Here is a 21,112-nt window from a genome sequence, read left to right as displayed (position 1 = left end):
AGATATCTGCTGAAATTCTTATTCTTCGCTAAAAGTAATGAATTGAAATTATTTATTTGGTGACCCCTTAGGTTTCTGAGAGCTCTGCAATTGATACCATTCACTAAGTAAGGTTGGCTTAGCAAGCAGCAGTATTAGGACCCATAAAGGAAAATAATTTATGTAATCTTTCAGTTGTTTTAAGCAAACCCTGGGAAGAACACCACTCATAGAAGAGTACACAGAACTTTAGGAAGGAAGATTGTAAGTGGTTCAGTATAATCTCTGGATCTGAAACACCAAAAAGGAAAGAGGCAGCATGTTAAGAGACTCTGAAAACAGTATCTGCCAATTACCAGTGATGCTATTTAAGAAGAAAGAGAAGAGGAACCTAAAGACACTCAAGAGTTCCCTATAAGTTCTCACATTTACCGTACAGAAAAGGAAAAAGATAGAAAGGATGATATAATGAAGAATGAAATGAAAGAATGGTGTAAGTGTATAATGTGTGTTCACTCACTCAGTCATGTCTGACTCTGCAACTCCATGAATCATATGTAGCCCACAGGCTCCTCTGTCCATGGAATTTTGCCAGCAAGAATACTGGAGTGGGTTGCCATTTCCTTCTCCAGGGGATTTTCCCGACTCAGGGATTGAACCCACATCTCCTGCATTAGCAGGCGGATTCTTTACCACAGAGCCACCATGATACCATTATCTAAAAAGCTTAAAACAAGGCAAAGCAAAAAAAGCTAAAGGCAATTAAAGGCACTTTTCTAGTTCTGTTCAGTGGAAGGAAAACAACCTGATATTTAAGGCAGCTGGTTAAAATACCGTTTCTATTTTCACCTTCATATATTAATTCAACAAATCTTTATTATATGCTAACTCTGTGCCAAGCACTGATCTAAACTCCTGGGACTTGGTGGTGAACAAAACAAAGTTTCTATCTCATGCAGCTTGCATTTATCACTCTTACAATTTCATATTGGAAAATACAGAAGAAATCCTGAAAAAGGTGACCTGAAAGATAAAAGATCACAAGAGAGTCTTTATCTGCTCTAAATGAATTCAGATCTTCAGGTCTAGACAAAAATTCATCCTAAGTAATGAGAATTTCAGGATAACATAACTGAACCAGTTTGGCAGTAATGGAGAAATCATGGAGGTTAGCATACCAAAGAAACAAAGAATTCTTACTTTCAAAAGATATATATATTTCCTGTAAAGTTGTAATAACCCAGTGAACTTGACAGTGACCCTAGTGTATAAGTATTTTAACAAGGAGGTAGAAGAGAGTCACTCCAAGCCATACCATAGAGCAAAGGGAGGATGGGGCTTGTATAGTATATCTACAGTTCAGCTTAGCAGTTTGTGACCTTGGCAGAAAAAGATGCAGAAATTGATAAGGGGTGATAAGTATACCGTGTATAACTAGTTGAAGGGTGAGCAGCCAGGACTAGATAATCTGATCAGTAGGTTGGAGAGAGTTCTGAATTGGAGCTTCAAGATGCTCCATCCTAAACCTTGTCCTTAGAAACTGACTAAAAATGTTACCGAATTGACTAAGAATACTGGTCTGCCAATAAAAAAGATACTGATAAAAAGCAGTATGTGAATAATGTGTTACATGACAGTTTTGATCTCTTTAAAAAAAATGTTAACATTAAAAAATAAGGAGCCAAATAGAAAAAGAAGTTGACAAGAATGAGGGAAGAGCCAACAAATAGTATTCAATTCAAATAACATGAGTGCTTGCAATGTCTTACATCAGACACTATCTATGCTACAGGGATACCCAGTTTTTTAAGTTTACAGGAACAGAAACAAACATAAAGATACTAACACATCAAAGAGATAACACAAATATGTACAAGGCACAAATATGTACAATATAGATGAAGAACTGGTTGAACATAATTGGCTTCATAGAGACAGCTTCATTTCATTTGAATTTAAAGGTTGAGTGGTTGTTGACCAGGCATATTAGCAATAAGGCCCGTATTTCATGTGAAAGGAGCATGTGCAAAGTTATGAAACAGTACAGTGTGTTTCTGAAATATATTTGAAAGGTGTGATGATGTAATACACTGGGACCTTATTTCAAAGATCATTATTATACTAAGGAGTTTGAAATTCTCCCAACTCACTATTCCATGAAAAAGAGTATCACAGGATGTTATTATATACTATGAAAAAAAAAACGTTTACACGGGATTAAACAAGTTTGTTAATATGGTTTAAATAAACTTAAATAGGTTAATGTGAACATTGAATCTCTAGGAACAGGATATTTCCCAAACTTTTTGACCACAGAACTTACATAAAAAGTTCCTGAAAGCAAGTAATGGGGAACTTGAAGGATTTTATAGAGAAAAGTAGCATGATGTGAACATGCTATTCTTTTGGGGGTAGTTATTCCTAGCTTACATGATAGACCTAGGTGATGACGTGGGAGAGAATAGGAGCTGGGGTAGGGGTAGGGGAGCTAAAAATCTGAAAACTGGACAGGGAAACTCTTGCCAGGGGAAAAAATAGTGTGAATTGGACTAAAGAAGTAGCAATGGATATTTCAGTATTTGGAGGAAAGGACAAATTTTCTACAAAAACATATTTAGAGGATGTACCTCTAATTAGATTTTTGTGACTTGATTAAGATGAAGGAAATGGGGAAAGAAGTGTTGATTCTAGCATGTCATTGCTTTCAATCAAGACAGGGAATGCAGGAGAAAAAGGGATTTATCGAGGGTGATTAAATTTTGAAATTTAAAATTTTATATTTATTTACATATTTAAGATGCATTAGGGACATTTGGTGATGGACAGGGAGGCCTGGCGTGCTGCAGTTCATGGGGTCGCAAAGAATTGGACACAACTGAGCGACTGAACTGAACTGAACTGAGGGACGTTTAGCTGGAGATATCCAGCAGGCAGATGGGTTGTACAGATCTAGGTTTACCAGAGAGAACTAGGTAGGAGGGATAGATTTTTAAGTCATCAACATTATAGGTGATAGTTAAAACTGTGGGCGTAAAGAATATGAAATGAGGTCTCTACCACATTCCTTTATGCCAAGTAAATTTCAAGTGATCAAAACTTTAAACTTCCTTTTAAAAAATTAAACAAGATTTTATGAAACTCTTGGACAGAAAAAAATAAAGCATTTCTAGGGAATTCCCTGGAGAAGGCAATGGCAACCCACTCCAGTACTCTTGCCTGGAAAATCCCATGGATGGAGGAGCCTGGTAGGCTGCAGTCCATGGGGTCGCGAAGAGTCAGACATGAGCGACTTTACTTTCACTTTTCACTTTCATGCACTGGAGAAGGAAATGGCAACCCACTCCAGTATTCTTGCCTGGAGAATCCCAGGGACGGCAGAGCCTGGTGGGCTGCCGTCTATGGGGTCGCACAGAGTCGGACATGACTGAAGCGACTTAGCAGCAGCAGCAGGGAATTCCCTGGCCATCCATTGGTTAGCACTCAGTGCTTTCACTACTGTGGCGTGGCTTCAACCCCTGGTTGGGGAACTAAGATCCCACAAGCCATGCAGTACAGCCAAAATATTTTTTTAATAAGAAAACCTTTCTAAGCAAAATCCAGGAACTATGATTACATAGAAAATCCTATACAAGAAAAAACACAAGAAAATCAACAGACTAGAAAATAGTATTTTATCGTGTATTTCACATTTGTATTTTATTTATTGTAACAGTCTACATATTTAACAAAGGTCAGTCCATATTAAAAACTCTTATAAATCAATAACAATAAGACTAACAACCATGTAAGAAAAAGGCTGAAGGCCATGAAGAGCCAGTTCACCGATGAAGAAATATAAATGATTTAAAAACATTTTTAAAAAGTTCAACTTCAATCATAAAAACAGAAATCAAGTTAAAAAGAGTAGTTACCATCTTTATCATCCAGATGCCAAAGGTCAAAGGATTTAACAAAAATTAACAAGACTGTAGAATAGCAAGGAGCATCATATACTGCTGGTAAAAGTATAAAATACTACACATTGTGTAAGACAGTTTGACATTATAAGAAATGTAAATCCACACCCGCTTCAACTCAGTAACCCCACTTCTACTGTGTAGCTTATAAACACATCCAGGGAGTACTCTGCAGCTATTCAAAAGAATAAGGTAAAGAAAAGATTAGACTCACATTTAGATTTCCTGGGTATAAGTTTTGGGAGGATACACAAAATCTAATGGTGGTCATGGGGAAGTGGACTGAAGAACTCAGGCTAAAAAGATTTATCAAATACATGATTATTTTTCAAAAAGGCGGCTCCAAAAGCAAAGCACAAAGAAAGAAATGGATTACTTTCAAAGTTAAGTTTGCCATTATTAGAGAAGTTTTTGTTGAGAACAAAGAATTATGTTAAAGAACTTTTATTATATGTTTAAGAAGAAATGAGGCAGGCTGATGATTTATTAAGGCTTCCATTGCGGCTCAGCTGGTAAAGGATCTGCCTGCAATGTGGGAGACCTGGGTTCAATCCCTGGGTTGGGAAGATCCCCTGGAGAAGGGAAAGACTACCCACTTCAGTATTTTGGCCTGGAGAATTCCATGAACTATATAGTCCATAGGGTCGCAAAGAATCGGACACGACTGAGCGACTTTCACTTTGACTTCCTCTAACTTAGTTTTGCTAACTGTCAATATAGAACACCATCCAGTTGTATGAAAATAAATGTCAGCAGAACGATGAATAACCTATGTTCGGCTGATATGTATACATTGTACACAAGTTCTTTTTCTCAATTATAGGAGTTCCAATTTCATCTGCTGTGGCAGGTGTGGCAATAGGATTGGTCACCAAAAACAATCCTGACAAAGGTGAAATAGAAGACTATCGTTTGCTGACAGATATTCTGGCAAGTATATTCACCTTTTCAAATGTTTAGTGGTGAAGATTATACACACTTTGTAAACAAAGTGCTTAGAAGAATGCTAGTGCTGGAAAAATAGAAGTCTCTGTTCTTAACTTTCCTCCTTCATATCTGCCTTGTATTTTATAGGATGTAAGTTAAAAACAAATATTACAGTATAAGTATTCACATTGGCTCACTTTAGGATGATTACAAATTAGTCCTTATGCATTTATGGGACATTATCTAAAAGTAAACTGACTTTCTAATGAAATATATGTAACTTAAAACTCCATATTTTTTTTGTATATAATACATGAGTTTTTTATTTTATTAATATGTGAAATATGGATGTTCTAAAGGACATAGTTTACTTATAAAGCTATTTTTAAAAATTCCTCTATACTGACTATGGGTGAATTTCACTTTTGTTTACAACTATTACTATATCATAATTTTTTAAATTGTTTAAGGGGATTGAAGATTACCATGGTGACATGGATTTCAAAATAGCTGGCACTTCTAAAGGAATAACTGCATTGCAGGTATTTTAGAACCTATTTTATTTTTAAACACTTAAATTATATCAGAAATCAATATTTATATAATTTTTTGGCTTTTCCATATTAGGCTGACATCAAATTACCTGGAATACCAATAAAAATTGTAATGGAGGCCATTCAGCAAGCCTCAGGTATGCCAAGCCAGTATGCCTGATTCTTCTTTTATCACTGTTTATGTGTTAAACGTGAATTATATTTCCCATTAGGCTTATTATTTAAAATAGGCTTATTCTAAAATACTGCTTTAGAAAATGAAATTTAATGTAATAACCTAAATCAAGAAGTATTAAGTTTCATCCACCAAAGTGGATGACCAGTGAAAATTCAATTTTTACAAACTGACTCCTCAAGATAGGATTTATGGAGAGGGGAATACAAGTAGAATTTTTAAGGTAATTGAGATGCAAAGAACTTTGATTATTATGTTTTTATTTCTTCTAGTGGCAAAAAAGGAGATATTACAGATAATGAACAAAACTATTTCAAAACCTCGAGCATCTAGAAAAGAAAATGGACCTGTTGTAGGTAATACATTAAAATTATTGATTTGATGATAAGGTAAACATTATATGGAAGTACACTGCTATTTAAAAACTTTTTAAAAATCTATACACAAAACAATTTAAATGCTTTTATAGTTAAAATACTTTAAACTTGAGGGGATAATCTGAAACATAAGAACTTTCTTAGTCACGTAGTAAACTGTTTTTCTGTTTCATACTAAAATATTTGTACAAGTGTCTTAGCCAAGACTTGACTGAACAGTACATTTTTAGGTTCATACATACATATATATATGAATGAATATGAATTATTTCTATTTTTGTCTATGCTACATTTCAGAAACTGTTCAGGTTCCGTTATCAAAACGAGCAAAATTTGTTGGACCGGGTGGATATCATTTAAAAAAACTTCAGGCTGAAACAGGTAAGAGTTGTATGAAGTTTGGGATTTTTTTATTTAGGTCATGTAAGTTTGCCATTACATCTCTACTGTTTCTCTCCAAAAATATGTTTGAGAAATGAGAAATGTAACATTGACATTTCAATGAGATGAGAAAAGGATGTAACATTGACATGAGTAAATGATCATCTTTAATTATATTCAAAAAGGGTGACTTAGAATTAATCCTTTTTGCTTCAACATTTTAAAATCAGACATTTAGAAAAACTACTTTTTCACATTAGAGAGTTTTAATTTTTCTTATTATGAGTTCTATTTTTCACTTAGTCTTATTTATTTAGACTCTTATTTTCTTTAGAGAATGTGTAGAAGTAGTATGCTTTAATTTGCTTTTTTTTCTGGAATCAATCTTTGGGATACCTAGTCACTTACCAGCTTTGAGGTTCTAGAAGGAGCATAAGAAGTCAAATAACCTCAGGCAGTTCCCAAGATTGAGAAATGACATGGTTTCATCCCTCATCCATCCGAGGACCACTCTAAAAAGAGGGAAAAACAAGAAACGGTGAGGAAAGTGTTCTATAGTTTCTTCTAATTAAAAGCACAGAACCAAAATTAGAACTTAATATTTTCTCCCACTAAGAAAGTAGGGACACTGGTTCACTATTGAATCCCCAGGGCCTAGCGCAGTGCTGGATACATAGCAGGTGTGCCATGTGTATTTGTTGATGAATGAATCCCTTCGTGATTCCTTGTGATTTAACAGACAATCCTGCTCAGCTACTTCCAGGTCACCCCCTGCTCTCAAATTAACTTTTCTTTTCTCCACGGAATGAGCAAGTTAACTTCAATATGTAAAATTATCTTTTTAAAAGGAGTCACTATTAGCCAGGTAGATGAAGAAACATTTTCTATCTTTGCACCAACACCTAGTGCCATGCATGAAGCAAGAGACTTCATTACTGATATCTGCAAAGATGATGTAAGTATTGAGCTTTTGATAGTTTTTTTTCCTACCTTTTGTTACTGTTTTCTTTATGAATCTTATGGTTTATTTTGTACTTACAGCAAGAGCAGCAGTTAGAATTTGGAGCAGTGTACACTGCCACAATAACTGAAATCAGGTAATATCAACTAAAATACTATGCTACTTTTTGTAAGATTTTATATTATAACCTCATATTAACTTCACATTTGCATTATTTATTTTGAAAGTATAAGGTTTTTAGATTCGTGTCATTTACCATATAATCATTATTCTTACGATAAAATTTATTTTCTATACCAGTTTGTAGATTTTCATGAACATGGTTCTGTGATGATTATTATACTAATAGATTTTTCTGACTGAATTGTTTTCTTTAACCACATTTCCCACCATTTTAACCTTCCAATAAACATATTTCCTTTCTCTTTGTACTTTTTTCTTTTTGGTAGTTTCTTGTTGACTTGTTTTAAAGATAGTTTATTAAATGCCTAAGTATTACAATTTTTTAAATGCCAGTTTCAACTTCATTTTTTGAAAGTAGCTATAAAGACTGAATTTTCTCAATCAGAAAATTACCTTTTGGGGACTTCCCTTGTGGTCCCGTGGTTAAGACTGCAGGCTTTCACTGCAGGGGATGTGGGTTCAATCACTGGTCAGGGAACTATGATCCCACATCCCCTCCCTCCCACCTTCCCACCAGAAGAAAGAAAATTCACTTAAGAAAAAAGAGAAAGAAATTATCAGATGTAACATAAATGTTCAGAACTAATTGAAATGAATCATAAAAGACAATGGAATAGTTTGTTTAATATCACAGGTGAAAACTAAGAAATGGGCTGGCTTATTTTAGTAGGTTAGAGGAAAAAAGATATTTTTTTAATAAAATAAGTACCCGCTTTTCTCTAACCCACTTCCTTAAATCAGGCTTCCCTGACAGCTCTGTTGGTAAAGAATCTCCCTGCAATGCAGAAGAGCCCAGTTCAATTGCTGGGCCGGAAAGATCCACTAGAGAAGGCATAGGCTACCTACTCCAGTATTCTTGGGCTTCCCTTGTGGTTCAGCTGGTAAAGAATCCACCTGCAATGTGGGAGACCTGGGCTTGATCCCTGGGTTGGGAAGATCCCCTGGAGAAGGGAAAGGCTACTCCAGTATTCTGGCCTGCAGAATTCCATGGACTATGTAGTCCATGAGGTTGCAAAAAGTCAGACATGACAGCAATTTTCACTCACTTCACTTCACTTCCTTAAATCACTATTTAACAGGTTGATCATTCTACACTTACTTTAAAATATTTAATGCCATTTCAAAAGTTTTTAGAAAATATTATGAAAAGAAATATAAAAGAATATATATTCCAAAAGCTTTTCCCTACCTATTTTTCCTTTATCTTCTCTCTGTCCTTTGATCCGTCAGTATTTAAATACAAGGTGTATTTTCCATTGGAAAAATAAGTATCCCACTTAGATAATCATACTTTTTATGGTTATAAAAAATGTGTACTGGAGAGTGGTTTTTATGTGTTTTTTTACTTTGTTCTCCTGTGAAAACATAACCACAGTTTAATTATCTGTAGATAATAAGGTTCCTTATTATTCTAATCAGGCTTATTTCCTTACTATAGAGACACTGGAGTAATGGTTAAACTCTATCCAAATATGACTGCAGTACTGCTTCACAACACACAACTTGATCAACGAAAGGTAAAAACAAGAAAGGCATTTGATTAACTGCCTTAAAATAACCATAGTGAAATTACCTAGGTTGATAAAGACTATACACGTTGTCCACTACTAAATACAAAGAAAAAACAAAAAAGACAGAAATACTGCTTGACAAAAGGGTTTACTCTGTTTACCAGATAATGTTTCTCCTTCAGTGATGGAGTAGAAACATTCTTGAATGTTTTGAGGTGGAACAGTTCTAGAGTTAACACATAGCAATTTCTAAAAATATCTAGCTATAGCCCTGTTTTCCCAATTTTCCTGACTAGCCAGTCATGGAAAGATAATTCTTAAGATGTCCTTAATCTTTATTATAGTCTATATTTGGAAGACTTAAGAATATGAAACCATTCGAGAATACTATGGAGCAGAGAAATAATAGGTGTTTTACCAAATATTAAAATCTTATATAAAGCAATACAGGATCAAACAATGGATTACTGGCCCAGAAATGGACAACAAAAATCAGAAATAAACCCAGTTATGTGCGTAGAATATAATACATACTAAAAGTTGCATTTTTAGTTGAGAAACCAAGATTATTCAACAAATCATACTGGAATAGCCTGTTTTCATAAAACTGGATCTTTCCTCTTTTTATACCAAAGTCCTATTTGGCTCAAGGAGTTAAATGTAAAAAAGAAAAAAAAATTTTAAGGCAGTGAGGGCAGAAAAAGAAAATCTGGACATCAGGAAGGGTAAGGGTTGAGGCAAGACACTAAATGAAAATATAGATATTAATCTTGGAACTGGAAAAATCTTTTTCAGCATGATATCATAGCCAAAAATGTAAATAAAGTGATAACATTTGACCCCATCACTTTTTAAAATTATGACAAAATTATAGTAAGTTTGAAAGACAAGCAGCAATTTAGGGGAAAAAATACTTTAACATATGACAGAGGCTTCATATACAAGCAGCAATTTAGGGGAAAAAATACTTTAACATATGACAGAGGCTTCATATACTGGTATATACTTCATATACCAGTAAGAAAGATGAGTATCAATAGGAAAAATGAGCAGAGAACATGGAAAAATTGTTTTTTAAGCTGACCAAGATATTCAGTATCAATAGCAATTTTTTTAAATGCAGTAAAGCCAAGTTCCCATTTTTCAGCTTTTCAGATAGTTGAAAATTCCCAGTGTGCATCAGAGTGTAGAGATAAAAATGGACATACAGAAATGTGAATTGGGGCAAACTTTTTGGAGAGTATCTAGTAAAGGTACAGGTACCTTTGGTACAAGTCCCATCACATGTAGGACATTGTTCTGAGAAGATGAAGACATGAATATATAATCATTATAAGACTGCGATTTATTTTTTCTCAGCATTTTGAAAATTTTTAAACCTACAGAAAAGTTGAAAAAGTAATAGACCAAATACTCATATACCTTTCCCTAGATTCATAGATTAAACCAATAAAGCTATTTTCCACTTCGAAAAAAATGTGTACTACCATGGATAGTAGGTAGTTATGCATGACAACTAATAGATTAACATGTTGTCTTTCAGATTAAACATCCCAGTGCTTTAGGATTAGAAGTTGGCCAAGAAATTCAGGTACTTGTATTCATCCTTTTAGCCTTAAAGTTGTAAATTATACTTTAAGTTTCAATTATTTGTTTAATCAAATAAGCTGAAAGACTCAAATCTACGTTTGTGGTTTATATTATTTATATGCTGTCTTCTTTTTTAACTTCTTCCTTAAAACAGACTCATTAGGGGTTTAGATACAGTTCTTACCCTCAAAGAGCTTACAGGTTAGTTAGAACAACAGACCCCCTTTAAAGCTTTAAAAAATACATGAGCAACTCAGAAATGGATATGTATAATCAATGATTCAGAGACAGGACATGAGGAACATGATAGGTAACTTTGAGAGTTAAGACTTGAACTGCTTTGGTATATACTGGTTGAGGCTGAAAGTTTTTGAGTTTGATGAAAGCCATGATGTCAGTTCTGGAATTTTGATAACCAAATTGACCTTTGTAATAGTCCTTATCAATAGATGAAAGAAGTGGTTGCCAGTCTGGTGTTTTGCTTTTGTTTTTTTTTGGCTACACTACATTCTGTTCCAGTAGTACCTAATACCTATGACCTGAGTAAAAACTAAGACACAAATTTATTCCCAATCTGTCATTCCATTATTCACAAAGCCTCCAGGGAAAGCTAAGAACTACAACATAATCTCTCTGTATAAGATTTTTATTTTTTTACATCAGAAGGGACTTAAAAGTTAGTACATCCCCCTCTGACTTTCAGTGTCTAAGGTCAAGCCAAATAACCTTCAACATGATAGATGGTCCTTTGAGTGTTAGTCTGAGTGACCCAAGCATAATCCTATATAGAGTGTAGCACAGTTAGGGTCAAGAAGCTCTTGTTTAGATTCATTCACCGTAGTTTTTACTGTTCTTCCATAATAGGGACAAACAAAAAGGCACAGATAAGTCTAAAAGAAGATTAAAATCACTCCTTAACCAAGTATTTATTAGCATATACCTCCAATTAGCACTGAGGTATGCTTTCAGTGAACAAGTAAAAACCTTAATCATTGCCTTTTTAGACCAAGTATCTTTTAATTTGGGTATCAGTCAGTGTGCTATAACTTTTAAAGTATGTTGTTGTTCAGTCACTCAGTCATGTCCAACTCTTTGCAACCCCATGGACTGAAGCACACCAGTATATTTAAAGTATACTTGTTTCTTTAACACAGGTGAAATACTTTGGACGTGATCCAGCTGATGGAAGAATGAGGCTTTCTCGTAAAGTGCTCCAGTCTCCAGCTACAACTGTTGTCAAAACTTTAAATGACAGAAGTAGTATTGTAATGGGAGAATCTGTTTCACAGTCATCATCTAATTCTTCCCGGTGATTTTTTTTTTAAGAATTCTAGAGTGATATTCTATAGAGCAAAATTTCAGTAGCATCTTCTAACGTGTAGATGTATATATAATATAAATATAGTCTAATGATTTGTATGAAAATGCTTACTTTAGGTGTTCCATTTTTTAAATTCCGAGTTACCTGTATTATTATTTACATTATAAATCAATACATATTATTAAATCATTTATACATATAAGACTCCCAATTGCTAATAATTTGGAAAAATAAAACTAGTTCTTAACCTCTAGAGACCAATGGAGAAGGAAATGGCAACCCACTCCAGTATTCTTGCCTAGAGAATCCTGTGGACAGAGGATCCTGGTGGGCTGCTGTCCGTAGGGTCGCACAGAGTCAGACACAACAGAAGCCACTTAGCATGCATGCCTTGGAGAAGAAAATGGCAACCCACTCCAGTATTCTTGCCTGGAGAATCCTGTGGACAGAGGATCCTGGTGGGCTGCTGTCCGTAGGGTCGCACAGAGTCAGACACAACAGAAGCCACTTAGCATGCATGCCTTGGAGAAGAAAATGGCAACCCACTCCAGTATTCTTGCCTGGAGAATCCCAGGGACGGAGGAGCCTGGTGGGTTGCCGTCTATGGGGTCCCACAGAGTCAGACACAACTGAAGCGACTTAGCTGTAGCAGCATCAGTGCCACAAACTGAAAATATAGGTCACTAACTACAAACCACTAAAGGGTTCCATTTCCACTTAAACCAAGGTCATACACTTTATGTCTGAACTTTTTTTTATTTTTTGTCTTCATTCATATCTTGGTAGTTTTCCCTGCTTTCCAATAAAGTTTTTCTGTGAGGGCTATTATATGCTAAGATCTCTAATTTATAATAACTCAAACTGACTCCCTATCTTTGGTAGTAATGCAGTATAGGTACTCACAAGACTTGTTCCTTTATAATCTTTGTTACTAACACGTCCCTGCCCATAAATCACAGATTTTAATACAAAATTTTTTTCTTCTCTTATAGAATATCTTGAATTTCTGGATCTAACATCATTATCTTTCTTACTTCAGTTCAGCCAAGCATAGCATTCATTTATTCAATACTTACTATGTGCCAAGTTCTAGAATGTGTACAGGAGGTATATCAGTAAAAAAACAAAGTTCCAATGCTCACATTCTAGTGGATGGAAACAATAACTAAGTCAGATAGTGGTAGGTTCTTTAAAGAAAAACTGGGTAAGGGGATAGAGTGATTTTTTTTTTTAAATTAAAAAATAAAAGGTACTATTGTAGATAAAATGATCCAGAATAGCATCTCTGAATAGGTAACTTTTGAGCAGAGACCTAAATCAAGTGGAGGAAGATATACAGCAATTTTGGAAAGAAGATTCTGAATAAAGGGACTAACAACTTTATTAGTATGGTATGTGTAGAATATACAGCAGCCTTTCTATTCTAGGAACCAATTTCACATAGTCCTTTTACTCCTTAGTAGTGTGCCTGTTGTTCACCAAAATTAGAAAACATTTTATAAAAGAATATAAAATTAGAGGAGATATAATCAATGCAAGGTGATAATTTTCAAAGCATTTAATCTGGAAAGAATAATGTTTGCTTACTTGTAAGAAGAGGAAAGATATGAAGGTCGTGTAAGTTTAAGTGGCTTTTACAAAATTCCAGGCTCATGACAGACTAGGGTGGTAGGCAGCGAAAATGGAAAAGAGAATGTATCTTGGTATCAAGGGTCAGAAACCAATCTAAATTAAGCTAAACCTAAGAGGGAATTTTATCATAGGACCATGAATTTATTTTACAGAAAATTAGTCACAATCCCTATGGTGGAATGGAACTAGGACTGTCAGGTAATTATTAGGAACTAAGACAGTTCTCCCTACCTATGGAGTCTCATGACCTCTCATTTGAGCTTCTTTCCATATAACAGCTTTTTTCTTCTAAGTCAATATATTTTCATAGCATGGGGCAAAAGATGGCTGTCCACAGGAAGTTACTTGTCTCTGAGTTCAACTTCTTGAGGAGAAAAGGACAGGCTTAACTTGAGAAAGGTGTCAAACCTGATCAGGATTGCCAGATAAACTAACAGAATGCCAAGTGAAATTGAAATTACAGGTAAACAAATGTTCAGTATAGTATGGCCTCTATAATATTTGGGATATACTTATATTTTTAAAAAGTTATTCCTCATTTATTTGAAATTCACATTTAACTGGGTTTCATGTATTTTTGTTTGCTAAATCTGATAACCCTAAACCTAGTGCAAGGAGGAATTCTTAAGGGCTCATTCCTGGGCGAGGAGAATGTACAGAAAAAATGGACTGAGCCTATACCCAAGATACTGCAGAACAAACATAAAAAGAAAATGGACAGACTTAGATTAACTCAGATAGTAGAGGATGCAGGTGAGAGAAGAAAAGGCAGATTTCAGCCTGAGGGTTGTGAAGACAGGTGGATCTATGACATGAATAGTAAACCTGGAGGGGTAAATAGTTTTAAAGAAAAAAGTATTTGATTTATTAAATATGAGCATGAAATCACCAACCAACATATTGGTTGGATATTCACCTGAATATCTGAAAAAGCAACTGAGGCATAAATGACTTTTGCAGAGACAATATTTTAAAATAATCTTAGTTTTACCATCTCAAGCATATCTCAAATCACTGCAACAGGTTTCAAAGTAACTCTGAAATTTACAAAATTAAAGGTAATTAAAACTACCTATTATGAGCACAGTACTAAGTTATGGAATAGTTTGTTTCCTTCTGAGATTTACATATAGAGTCAGTAGTTTATGAAAAGCTGATTGATAAGCAGTCTAGTAAAGGTTTTTAAAAGTCATAAAAAGATAGGGGAAAGAATAGGTTAATTCTAATTGGAAGAAAAAGTGAAAGTTTCTAAGAAGTGGAATTTGAATAGGACATCATTAGGGAAAGGTGATATTTGAGTTGGGCTTTTAAGAATGATTATAAAGGGAAAGGCTGCCTGTGGAATGGAACAGTTTTAGCAGTGGATGAAGAAGGCAGTAAGTAGAGGCCAGATTGTAGAGGGGTTTAGGATATTAGACTTAGGACTCTGAACTTTATTCTGCATATACTGAGAAACATTAAAGAATACCCGTTGTTTCATGAAAACCAAAATTGCATAGCCAGCTATAGTTTTGATATTGTGGCCATAAAATTTAATGCAGTTGCCAAAGGACTCAGAAGAGATGATATTTTTAAAAACACTAAAATGTGTAGGCCATTATCATTTGTGAAAACAGATAAATTATTTTAATAAAATATTGGCAATAGCTATTAGGACCAAATAGTCTACAGGAATGCAAGGATGGGTAGGCATATAATCTCTATAATGAATTATAGAGAAAAACCATATGATAACTAGATGCAAGAGAGGCAATTTATAGGATTCAATGTACATTTCCTAGAGAATTTTGAATATTAGTATTTGTCCTCAACTTGGTAAGTGGCATCTATCAGCAATGAAGAACATGTATATAACACTGAAGATGTTGCCATTAAAGTCAGGAACAAAACAAGAATCACCACTATTTGATTCATCAGTGTTGAATGATGAACATAATACACCATCAGTGTTCTGAGGTCCTAACCAGTGTGATGAGATTAAAAACAGGGGGAAAAGAAAAAACATTTGCAGATGATTATCTAAAACACACTTTAAATTGTTTTAAAACAGGCCACGTATATCTGCCAAAATAAATAGCAGTCAGCTGCTGTTATGGTATAAGCTCATTTCCACTTATCTCACTTTTTCCAGGTTTCAAAGAGCTACACCAGCAGTGAGTTTGCCCCATCCTCTGGGGTACTGATCAGAATTAAATCTTCTGTCCCAAAGTCAATGAAATCTTAATTATCCAGTCTTAGCCTCCAGTCCTCTTGATCAAGAACCCTCAAAATTCAAGCCCAAGTGTACTCTGGTTCCTGCTAGTACATGCTAGTTTATTTTTTCAGTTCCTTTGGTGTGTAATCTCCCTTATCAGGCAAAGCAGTCCCCAGGCATATTACAACTAGATTTAACCCTAGTTACCACAGCCTCTCAGCCAGAAGAAATGGAAGCATATGGAAGAGAACTTTCTACAAGGGGGCAAGTGTTATCTCTTTCTAGGAGTTATAAGCCACTTCTGCAATCCCCAAGGATCCAGGGATGTTTACAAAGCCAAAATCCTCAGGGGCACCCCCCCCCCCGGCCCCACGTTTCAAAGCTTCAGGCTTTCTCAAGCAGGGCCCTAGCTGTATAGTAAACCTCCCTAGGCTGAAGATCCAAGTATCTTCAGAGCTCTTGTAACTGTCTAATCCCATGTCAGTTTTTTCACTGTAGGAAATAAGGGCCTCTTTATGAAGCCCACAGAGCCCCCTCTGGCTCACACTTAAGTTTTTGTTTTTCCAAACTTAGTTTTTAACTGTGCATTAAGCATTAAGTGCCCTCAACTCATTATCCCTCTTCAAGGAAGTAGTATAACTTAATTGGCCAGCTCTGCTCTCATAAGCATTGTTTCCCCTCTATCTTTCAAATCCTGAATTGTTGTCTGGGTGACAGCATCCACCCCTTCTAGGATGTTTTACTAGGTCACTACTGGTGAAATCAATAGTCAGGTGGCCACGTTGTTCCAGGGACTGAGTAAACATTTCCCAAACCACATCTTACTGTCTGATCTCTGACACCACTCCCTGTATCACCTATTGTCAGTCCTGATCCTCAGAAAAGCAGGTGCCAAGAAGGGCATCACATGCAAGATAGTGATCGGGAGAAATGTCTGTGAAGGATAAAACAGGTGGGCTCAGGATTGACAGTGAGAGCCTACAAACTATGGTGCCAAGTCTGACCCCTGTAAAAGGAGGAAGGGAAGAAAATACAGAGTGGAACTTCAGACTAGTCTAATTCCAAGAAAGTCTCATCCTGGCTAAGTTCCCCAAGCCAAAGTTGTCCGTTAGAGGAGTTCTGTGGACAAGAAAGGACAAGTCACCCAAAGAGGTGACTTGCTGTCAAATAACTGTTCTCCAGAGTACAGTATCTTTAAGGAAATCAGAATGGTGCATGTATATGGCCACCACACCAATCAAAAATCAAAACAACTAAAGCTACAGCAATTAATTGTCATACTAGAGTTAACCAAATAAAACAATGGATAGAGTGAATTCAGACTCAAATCTAGATATATGTCTGTGAATTTAATAAAGAATATAAGTAGCATTTCCAATAATTTCACCTGTTAATGATGTTGACAGTTGACTCTCCCATTTGAAAGGAAAATTTTAAATTGACATCCTATTTCACATATACAAAAGGTTTCAAGTGAATTAGAAAACTAAACATTAAAAAACCATAAAAACATGACAGAATACCTTGGTGAAACATGGAAAATGAATAACACAGTTAATTTTTTTTAAAGTAGAGTCCAAAAGGCAAACAAAAGACAATAGCAGAGATGAGATTTTAACAAATGTTGGTTGCATGACAAGCAAATAGAAAAGCAGTGGTAAATTCAGCAGAACTGAGAAAGTCACAATCTGTATGACCCACAGAGGTGATGAGGCAAAACAGCACAAATCATCTTCACCAAAAAAAGTATCAGGGCTGAGAATTTGAGGGTGGGTTAAAAGTCTATACAGAGACTTACATGCCTGACTCCCTTCCCAATTTCACATAACCAAAGGACTACCATCACCCTACACACACACCCCCATACATGCATGCTCTTGTAGAACTGCCACGACCATCTCAGAAGAATGAGATCCTAGCTACCAGAGATGAAATGGTGAGAAAAACATAGCTCCTCAGACTCATGAAAATTTTTTATCTACATGTGGAGACAAGTTATTAATCAAAACCCATACAAATAAAGGTAAGGATTCAGCCTGAGGATAGATGAGGCAGAGCAGAAAGTAGAATCGAGGAAGGAAATAAAATTCTCATTGATAATCAAATCAACACTGAGGTTCATCTTATCTTCAGACTTTGTGTTCACATGAGCCAATGAGTTCTCTTATCATTTAAACTAAAGTGAATTAGGTTTTTTGGTACATTCCAAGGGGATATGGAAGGAAGTCAAGGAAGGCTCCTCTACATAAATAATTGTAGTGACATCTGAAGGATAAAGCAGGAATCATCATGAGGTGACTGGAAAGAAGGAAGTTCAGACAAAAATGTCAATTTTAACTTAGATCAAGTAAAACAGGTTGAAAGATGTTTGTGGGCATTATCTACATAGAGGTCTTTAGTTGAGTTTAACAAGAGCTTTTTGGTGAGGGCTGAGTGATGGAAACCAGAATATGCGTGTGTATGTGCACGCGTGCATGCTCAGTCGTTTCAGTTGTGTCAGACTTTTTCTGACCCTATGGACTGTAGCCCACCAGGCTCCTCTGTCCGTGGGATTTTTCAGGCAAAAATATTGGAGTAGGTTACTGTGCCCTCCTCCAGGGAATCTTCCCAACCCAGGGATCAAATCCAAGTCTCCTGCATTGCAGGTAGATTCTCTACTGCTGAGCCACTGGTGAAGCCCAGAAATCAGAATAGGTGGGTTCAATTAAGGAGTGAATGGTGAGGTGAGGAAATATGAAATGAGTATAAAACAACTTCAACCCTTGAAGAGTTTGGCTGAAAAGAGGCAAATAGGAATATCAGTTAAGATACAGGTTATCAGTTTTGATGACTTTTAAAATGGGGATGGCCTTAAAGATTAGTCACCTCAAGGAAAAACTAATTATACAGCAAAAAACCTCTCATAAAAGTTTCTTCATAAAAATAACCGGAGAAGGCAATGGCAACCCACTCCAGTACTCTTGCCTGGAAATCCCATGGACGGAGGAGCCTTGTAGGCTGCAGTCCATGGGGTCGCAAAGAGTCAGACACAACTGAAGTAACTTAGCAGCAGCATAGAAATATCAAATAATTAGGAAGGGTGAAAACAGAAAGCCTCACATTTCAAGGACATGAGGCAATAAGATTGAGAACCCAGTTTACTCTGTAGAGAGAACTATTTTTAATCCTTAAGAATTAAAAAGTGTAATGTACTCTCAAGAGACATTTGGCAAGGATGAGAGAGAATTCCGATGATCACAACAGGAGGATGAGGTACAATACTACTAGCATCTGGTGGGTAGAAGCAAAGAATGCTGCTAAACATCCTGTGATGCACAGGACAGCCTCTCACAACATAGAATCATCCAGCCCAAAATTTCAGTGGTGCCAAAGTTGTTAAGCCCTGCTCTAGGAATTTAACCCACACATGTATTGACACACATAAAACTACTTCTGTACAACCATTTATTGTTTGAAATTACAAAGTACTGGAAATGACATACGTATATATAGAAGGTTTAAACAAACCAAGGTACACTAGAACACCAGTACGTATGATATTCCATTATTTGTGTTTTAAAAAGAGTGGTAGAAGTAAATGTTACATATATAGATAAAGATACCTAACTATCTTAGCCTTTGGGGTTGAACATTCCTAAAAAAACTTTTTGCTGGGAAAAACACAGTGTTGCAGTGCATTACTGCCCTCAGTGTATTTTAGAGAATCTTGTTCTGGCCCTCTGTCTGTGCTTCTTTCCATGGGAAGAGAAGTCAGTGACACCAACGGAATGTGTCCAGCTGGAATCCACTCTTTCCCTTCCAGATCATGCTCTGGCCACCCTGGAATTCCTTGTCCCAAAGGCCAAGCCTGCTCCCAGGGTCTGCACAGTCCTCTTCCCAAATTCTGTCCTCTTGAGGAACACCCAAGGGTGACTACATTCAGGGAGTGCAAACATAGAATTTGGACAAAAGGTTAGGGTATCCTATTTGTGAACATGAGAGCTGTCAAAGTGCAGGACAGAGCTGAAGTGTGAGAGAGAAGGCAGGCTAAGGACTTCAAGGGCCAAAGGGAGAAGGTGGAACTCTGAAGAGTTCAAGAATTCTAGATTTGAATCTAGCTTCCAGACCATATGAATATGTATTTCTCAAGATATGCCAAAGGTAGGAAAAGAAAATATATTTTCATTTAATAGATTGAGTTAAAAAATTAAAATCTTCAGACATACAGTATATGTTCTTCCATTTGTATGCCTGTCCTGGATCTTACTAACGTTAGAGGTCAGCCCGTTGCAGGAGAGAGAGAGAACCCCTGTGACCTAGAACAAGAAAGAAACAGAACCTGGGCCAGAGGATCCAGCAAGGGTCAGAGATGAGTCACAAGGGTTTAACTCTGTTCCCTAATTTCAGATCTTGGGGAGTATAGCAGAAAAGGGATACTATAGGGAAGATGGAAGCGTTGCTTTGAAACACTGCTGAGGTCATTTCATTCCTTAGTTCAAAACTCCCCAGTGAATTTGCAACTCATTCAAAGTAAATCCGAGGCCCCAAAACGGCCTCTCTCCCACTCCCAAATTTACTTCCCACCATCTTTCCCCTTTCTCACTCCACTCCAATCACACTGGTTTCCTTGCTAGCCCTCTCACTCAGCATGCTACAGCCTCAAGGCTTTGTACATGCAGTTGCTGTTTTCTGGCTCTCTCTGCCCCCAGGGGAATGCATAGCACACTGCCTCCCCTCAGAAGCCTCCCTCAGTGAACATTATTACCCTTCCCAAACTCACTCTCTGTCTGCTAATCTATTTTTTTTTCCTTTGGTCATAACATTTACCAGTGTCTAGCATACATTTGTTTACTGTCTTCCTACACTAGAATGTGGGCTTCCCTTGTAGCTCAGTGGTGAAGAATCCACCTGAAATGCAGGAGTCACGGGTTTGATCCCTGGTTCCGTAAGATCTCCTGGTGAAGGAAATGGCATCCTACTCCAGTATTCTTACCTGGGAAGTCCCATGGTCAGAGGAACCTGGAGGGCTACAGTTGATGGAGTTGCAAAGAGTTGAACACAACTGAGGGACTAAACAACACTAGAATGGAAGCGCCATGAAAAGAGGGATTTTTTCCTATTTATCCATTGAATAGAACAGTGTCTAGCACTTAATATAGTCAATGAGTGTTGAATGACTGAATAAGTACAGGAAATGACTCCTGTGATTTCAATTAAGAGTGGGACACTTACTGAGCGACTTCACTTTCACTTTTCACTTTCATGCACTGGAGAAGGAAATGGCAACCCACTCCAGTGTTCTTGTCTGGAGAATCCCAGGGATGGCAGAGCCTGGTGGGCTGCCGTCTGTGGGGTCGCACAGAGTCGGACACGACTGAAGCAACTTAGCAGC

The 21,112-nt window shown here is 36.5% G+C and overlaps 1 protein-coding gene and 1 long non-coding RNA gene across 3 annotated transcripts in view; one reads left to right on the top strand and one right to left on the bottom strand.

Annotated features, from left to right (window-relative positions):
- PNPT1 (polyribonucleotide nucleotidyltransferase 1) overlaps nt 1-12,013 on the top strand; it is a 40,397-nt gene extending 28,384 nt beyond the window's left edge. For both annotated transcript variants that reach the window (XM_005686626.3, XM_013967668.2), the window contains exons 19-28: nt 4,759-4,865; nt 5,333-5,404; nt 5,490-5,553; nt 5,864-5,947; nt 6,266-6,349; nt 7,198-7,304; nt 7,391-7,446; nt 8,932-9,010; nt 10,548-10,595; nt 11,749-12,013. In XM_005686626.3, the coding sequence (XP_005686683.1) occupies nt 4,759-4,865; nt 5,333-5,404; nt 5,490-5,553; nt 5,864-5,947; nt 6,266-6,349; nt 7,198-7,304; nt 7,391-7,446; nt 8,932-9,010; nt 10,548-10,595; nt 11,749-11,907 (860 nt within the window). In that variant the 3' untranslated portion in view covers nt 11,908-12,013. The remainder of the gene's footprint in view (nt 1-4,758; nt 4,866-5,332; nt 5,405-5,489; nt 5,554-5,863; nt 5,948-6,265; nt 6,350-7,197; nt 7,305-7,390; nt 7,447-8,931; nt 9,011-10,547; nt 10,596-11,748) is intronic.
- Nucleotides 1-21,112, bottom strand: part of LOC106502619 — a 199,211-nt gene that overhangs the window by 176,178 nt on the left and 1,921 nt on the right. Inside the window, exon 2 of the long non-coding RNA XR_001296265.2 lies at nt 6,758-6,861. This is a non-coding gene — a long non-coding RNA (uncharacterized LOC106502619). The remainder of the gene's footprint in view (nt 1-6,757; nt 6,862-21,112) is intronic.

This window comes from Capra hircus, chromosome 11, assembly GCF_001704415.2.
Source record: "Capra hircus breed San Clemente chromosome 11, ASM170441v1, whole genome shotgun sequence".
NCBI lineage: Eukaryota > Metazoa > Chordata > Mammalia > Artiodactyla > Bovidae > Capra > Capra hircus.
This window is presented reverse-complemented; position numbering and strand designations above follow the sequence as displayed.